The sequence below is a fragment of the Colobus angolensis genome, unplaced genomic scaffold (assembly GCF_000951035.1).
Source record: "Colobus angolensis palliatus isolate OR3802 unplaced genomic scaffold, Cang.pa_1.0 Scaffold40, whole genome shotgun sequence".
Lineage (NCBI taxonomy): Eukaryota > Metazoa > Chordata > Mammalia > Primates > Cercopithecidae > Colobus > Colobus angolensis.
In genome coordinates this window covers 7828098-7833893 of record NW_012117377.1, presented here as the reverse complement: position 1 = coordinate 7833893, position 5796 = coordinate 7828098, and the positions used below count along the sequence as shown (strand labels likewise).

The window sequence follows — 5796 nt, the reverse complement described above, 5'->3', positions numbered from 1 at the left end:
ATGTGTCCCAGAGATTCTGGTATGTTGTATCTTTGTTCTCATTGGTTTCAAAGAACATCTTTATTTCTGCCTTCATTTCATTATGTACCCAGTAGTCATTCAGGAGCAGGTTGTTCAGTTTCCATGTAGTTGAGCAGTGTTGAGTGAGTTTCTTAATCCTGAGTTCTAGTTTGATTGCTCTGTGGTCTGAGAGACAGTTTGTTATAATTTCTGTTCTTGTACATTTACTGAGGAGTGCTTTACTTCCAACTATGTGGTCAATTTTGGAATAAGTGTGATGTGGTGCTGAGAAGAATGTATATTCTGTTGATTTGGGGTAGAGAGTTCTGTACATGTCTATTAGGTCCACTTGGTGCAGAGCTGAGTTCAATTCCTGGATATCCTTTTTAACTTTGTCTTGTTGATCTGTCTAATGTTGACCGTGGGGTGTTAAAGTCTCCCATTACTATTGTGTGAGAGTCAAAGTCTCTTTGTAGATCTCTAAGGACTTGCTTTATGAATCTGGGTGCTCCTGTATTGGGTGCATATATATTTAGTATAGTTAGCTCTTCTTGTTAAATTGATCTGTTTACCATTATGTAACAGCCTTCTTTGTCTCTTTTGATGTTTGTTGGTTTAAAGTCTGCTTTATCAGAGACTAGGATTGAAACCCCTGCCTTTTTTTGTTTTCCATTTGCTTGGTAGATCTTCTTTCATCCCTTTATTTTGAGCCTATGTGTGTCTCTGCATGTGAGATGGGTCTCCTGAATACAGCAAACTGATGGGACTTGACTCTTTATCCGATTTGCCAGTCTGTGTCTTTTAACTGGAGCATCTAGTCCATTTACATTTAAGGTTAATATTGTTATGTGTGAATTTGATTCTGTCATTATGATGTTAAATGGTTATTTTGCTCTTTAGTTGATGTAGTTTATTCCTAGCATTGACGGTCTTTATGTTTTGGCATGTTTTTCAGTGGCTGGTACCGGTTGATCCTTTCCATGTTTAGTGCTTCCTTCAGGGTCTCTTGTAGGGCAGGCCTGGTGGTGACAAAATCTCTAAGCATTTGCTTGTCTGTAAAGGATTTGATTTCTCCTTCACTTATGAAACTTAGTTTGGCTGGATATGAAATTCTGAGCTGAAACTTCTTTCCTTTAAGAATGTTGAATAATGGCCCCCACTTTCTTCTGGCTTGTAGAGTTTCTGCCGAGAGATCCACTGTTAGTCTGATGGGCTTCCCTTTGTGAGTAACCCAGCCTTTCTCTCTGGTCCCCTTAACATTTTTTCCTTCATTTCAACTTTGGTAATCTGACAATTATGTGTCTTTGAGTTGCTCTTCTCAAGAAGTAGGTTTGTGGGGCTCTCTATGTTTCCTGAATTTGAATGTTGGCGTGCCTTGCTAGGTTGGTGAAGTTCTCCTGAATAATATCCTGCAGAGTATTTTCCAACTTGGTTCCATTCTCCCTATCACTTTCAGGTACACCAATCAGACATAGATTTGGTCTTTTCACATAGTCCCATATTTCTTGGAGGCTTTGTTCGTTTCTTTTTACTCTTTTTTCTCTAAACTTCTCTTCTTGCTTCATTTCATTCATTTGATCTTCAGTCACTGATACCCTTTCTTCCAGTTGATCGAATTGGCCTTTGAAGTTTGTGCATTCATTACGTCGTTCTCTTGTGCCATGGTTTTCAGCTCCATGAGGTCATTTAAGGACTTCTCTACACTGGTTATTCTGGTGAGCCATTTGTCAAATCTTTTTCCAAGGTTTTTAGCTTCTTTGTGATGGGTTCGAACTTCCTCCTTTAGCTTGGAGAAGTGTGGTCATCTGAAGCCTTCTCTCAGCTCGTCACAGTCATTCTCCATCCAGCTTTGTTCCATTGCTGGCGGGGAGCTGTGTTCCTTTGGAGGGGGAGAGGCACTCTGATTTTTAGAATTTTCAGCTTTTCTGCTTTGTTTTTTCTCTATCTTTGTGGTTTTATCTACCTTTGGTCTTTGATGATGGTAAGGTACAGATGGGGTTTTGGTGTGGATATCCTTTCTGTTTGTTAGTTTTCCTTCTGACAGTCAGGACCGTCAGCTGCAGGTCTGTTGGAGTTTGCTGGAGGTCCACTCCAGACCCTATTTGCCTGGGTATCAGCAACAGAAGCTGCAGAACAGCAAATATTGCTGAACAGCAAATGCTGCCTGATCGTTCCTCTGGAAGCTTTGTCTCAGAGGGGTACCCGGCCGTGTGAGGTGTCAGTCTGCCCCTACTACGGGGTGCCTCCCAGTTAGGCTCCTCAGGGGTCAGGGTCCCACTTGAGGAGGTAGTCTGTCCGTTCTCAGATCTCAAACTCCATGCTGGGAGAACCACTACTCTCTTCGAAGCTGTCAGACAGGGACATTTAAGTCTGCAGAGGTTTCTGCTGCCTTTTGTTTGCCTATGCCCTGTCTACAGAGGTGGAGTCTGCAGAGGCAGGCAGGCCTCCTTGAGCTGTGGTGGGCTCCACCCAGTTCGAGCTTTCCAGCCACTTTGTGTACCTACTCAAGCCTCAGCAATGGCAAGCGCCCGTCCCCCAGCCTCGCTTCTGCCTTGCAGTTCTACCTCAGACTGTTGTGCTAGCAATGAACGAGGGTCTGTGGGCGTGGGACCCTCCAAGCCAGGTGTGGGATATAATCTCCTGGTGTGCCGTTTGCTAAGACTGTTGGAAAAGCACAGTATTAGGGTGGGAGTGACCTGATTTTCCAGGTACCGTCTGTCACAGCTTCCCTTGGCTAGGAAAGGGAATTCCCTGACCCTTTGCACTTCCCAGGTGAGGTGATGCCTCGTCCTGCTTCGGCTCATGCTTGGTGGGCTGCACCCACTGTCTGACAAGCCCCAGTGAGATGAATCCGGTACCTCATTTGGAAATGCAGAAATCACCCGTCTTCTGTGTTGCTCACTTGGGGAGCTGTAGACTGGAGCTGTTCCTATTCGGCCATCTTGGAACCCTGTCCTACAAAAGTATTTTTGAGATACTCTGGTTGTTTGTTGTTCCATAACCATCCCAAAACTTAATGGAGTGAACAACAGCAAAATTATCGCACAAATTCTGTGGGTCCAGAATTTGCATACAGCATAAGAATGGCTTTCTTCTTTTCTACAATGTCTGGTGTTCCATCTGGGAAGACAGATCTGGCAGTCTTCAGCTGGGTGCTGGAATCGTCTGAAGGTTTATTTGTGTACATGTCTGGTGCCTTGTCTAGAATGACTTGAGAGATGAGCTCGGCCAAGACTGCCAGCCAGAGTGCCTGTACACGGCCTCCCTCTGTGTGGCTTGGGCTTCCTTACAGCATGGAGTCTCTTGGTTCTGGGAGCAAACATACTGACCAGTGAACAACACAGAGGCCTTTTTGACCTAGTCTCACAAGTCAGTCACTTTACTTCTATTGTACTCTATTATTGAAGTAGTTATAGGCCCACACAGATTTCAGAAATATTTTGGAGATAGAGTTGACAAGATTTAGTAATGGACTAAATATGGGGAGTGAAGAAGAGGACTGTCAAAATGCCAGTGCTATAATATAATATGAAAAAAATGCAAGAATACATGTATATAATAATCCCAGTGCATATAGATGAGAATTGAATGGAGTATGCAATAAAGAAAAATTTTCAGGTGGTAGCAGCATGGTCTTCCATATGACTCAATCATTTTGATAACTCTTCTTACCCTGGTAACTACCCACTAAACCTGTACACTGACAGTCTGAAGATCGATGGTCACTGGGCCCACGCATGACTCAGATAGTGAGTCTGCTTTCCAAATACCACATTCAGAAATCACCCTTGTCATGTGACTTTCTAGCTGGGGGAACCACAGTGCTGTGAGCCCATTAAAGATTGTTCACTCTGCAAACCTATGGGGTTTACCAGGCCCCTGGCATCATGGGGTAAAAGTGGGGAATGGCCTGAGCTCACCTATTTTGGGGTCTAATCTGTCTTCCATCCTTTCTCTTTAGGCTTTTGATATTATGAGAGTGACACATGGCAGAGAACACAGCCTGATTGAAGATTTGATTCTACTTTTAGAAGAATGCGACGCCAACATCAGGGCATCGTAAGGGAACCCAGTCAGAGGGAAGGATGGCGTGTGTCTTTGTTGAATGCCTTATTGAGGTCACACACTCTATACTTTGTTTGCTGTGTAAACCTCTCCTATTGGAAATTCTCTTCTGTGTTTGTGTAGGTAAATAAAGGCAGACATTGTTTGCAAACCACAAGAATCATTAGTTGTAGTGAAGCACGATTATAATAAATTCAAAACATTTGGTTGAGGATGCCATCTGGTAATTGTCTTATTTGCTTACCCATTGGCGATTTTAATGTTTAAAATACCAACATTCAAGACAGAAAATCCTATTACAAACATGACAAAATAAGTTATAACTTTCTCTTTGGATACATGTAGGGATAATGAGATAAAAGTCACTATTTTCACATTTGCTTCCCAGCAAAAATTTTGTGTCCATTTTGGCAAGAAGCAGAATTTTGAGATGTCGTATTTTTTCTTTGTGATAAATGATGTTTGTGTTTGTTATTTACTTACAAATGCATCTCCAACACAAAGGAAGAAGCCATTTTAGATATTATTAGAAAAGGATAGGACGTCTTAATGCCAAAAACCAGTTTTTCGAATGTCTCACAGCTCTTTGTGTAAACCTTTCTCATCAGTATTTTATAACTCCTTGTGTATGTCTTTTTTTTCCTTGAAATTTTGTCTGTAATTACCCAAATGTGTGGTTCAGCATGTGAGCATGTGAGTGTGGTTTGCAGAGTGTAAAGCTCCATTATCCTGCAGCAAGCAAGGCTCTGGCATCCTAGCTCAAATCAGACTTGCTTGCTTTCTTTTTCCTCTTTATTATTTCCTAATTCTTTGGCCTGTTTTTCTGCCTTTCTGCTTTAGATAAATACAGAAAACCTTTTTTTCTCCACTCCTAAACATGTAAATTCTCTTATGGCTCAGTGATCCTGTGAGCAGTGCAGTCCCTCACGCTTAGATGACACTCTGGCGGTAACTGAAGCCCTTGGATTCCTAGAGCTGAAAGGACTCTTACAGAGCATGCAGTCATCCACACTTCATTTCACAAGCAAGGAAATGGGTGGTGGCAGAATCCAGAGCAGCAACCCACATTCCTGAGTCCCGCTCAGGAGCCCTCCCCATCTTTCATGGAGGGCGCCGCGAGTCCTCTGACCAGCCACTGTTAGAATGGCACATGGATGTCTGATGGAGCACGAAGGAACCAACCTTACTTCTGCAACAGAGCAAGCTGATGACTTGAAACTGGAGTCCTCTTAGGCTGAACACATGGTGACCAGTTTGATATAAAAAAAAAAAATGCACAATATCATGCATGCTGATGAGTTCTAAAGCCTTTCCATAAGCTTGTTTCTGCTTGAGCTACCATCTATTGTGTATCAGGGACATCTCTAAAGCACACAGTGTCCTTAACCACAACAGCATGACAAGGTAGGTATTTTGAAGCCCATCTTATAAAAATGTGGAAGGGGAATCCCGGGTGCACTGGAATCCCTCCTGATTGACTGAGTAGCCTTGAGAAAAAGGGGTTTAATTGCAGCGTTTTCAAGGGGCCATTTCTACCCAGTTCAACATATACATATTGAATGTTACAGTGTTTTTAGGGAAAGTAGATACAAAGACTGAATAAGACACATCCCCATCTTCAAAATGGACACTGTCTGGTCTGGTACTTGTATCAGTTAGCTTTTTTTTTTCTCTCTCTCTCATTTGAGGTTTATTATTATTATACTTTAAGTTCTGGGTATATGTGCAGAA

General features: G+C 42.5%; 1 protein-coding gene across 1 annotated transcript in view; it reads left to right on the top strand.

Annotated features, from left to right (window-relative positions):
- Positions 1–4279, top strand: part of SMYD3 (SET and MYND domain containing 3) — a 735177-nt gene extending 730898 nt beyond the window's left edge. Inside the window, exon 15 of the mRNA XM_011955728.1 lies at positions 3962–4279. Within this exon, the coding sequence (XP_011811118.1) occupies positions 3962–4063 (102 nt within the window). The 3' untranslated portion in view covers positions 4064–4279. The remainder of the gene's footprint in view (positions 1–3961) is intronic.
- The last annotated feature ends 1517 nt before the right edge of the window (positions 4280–5796 follow it).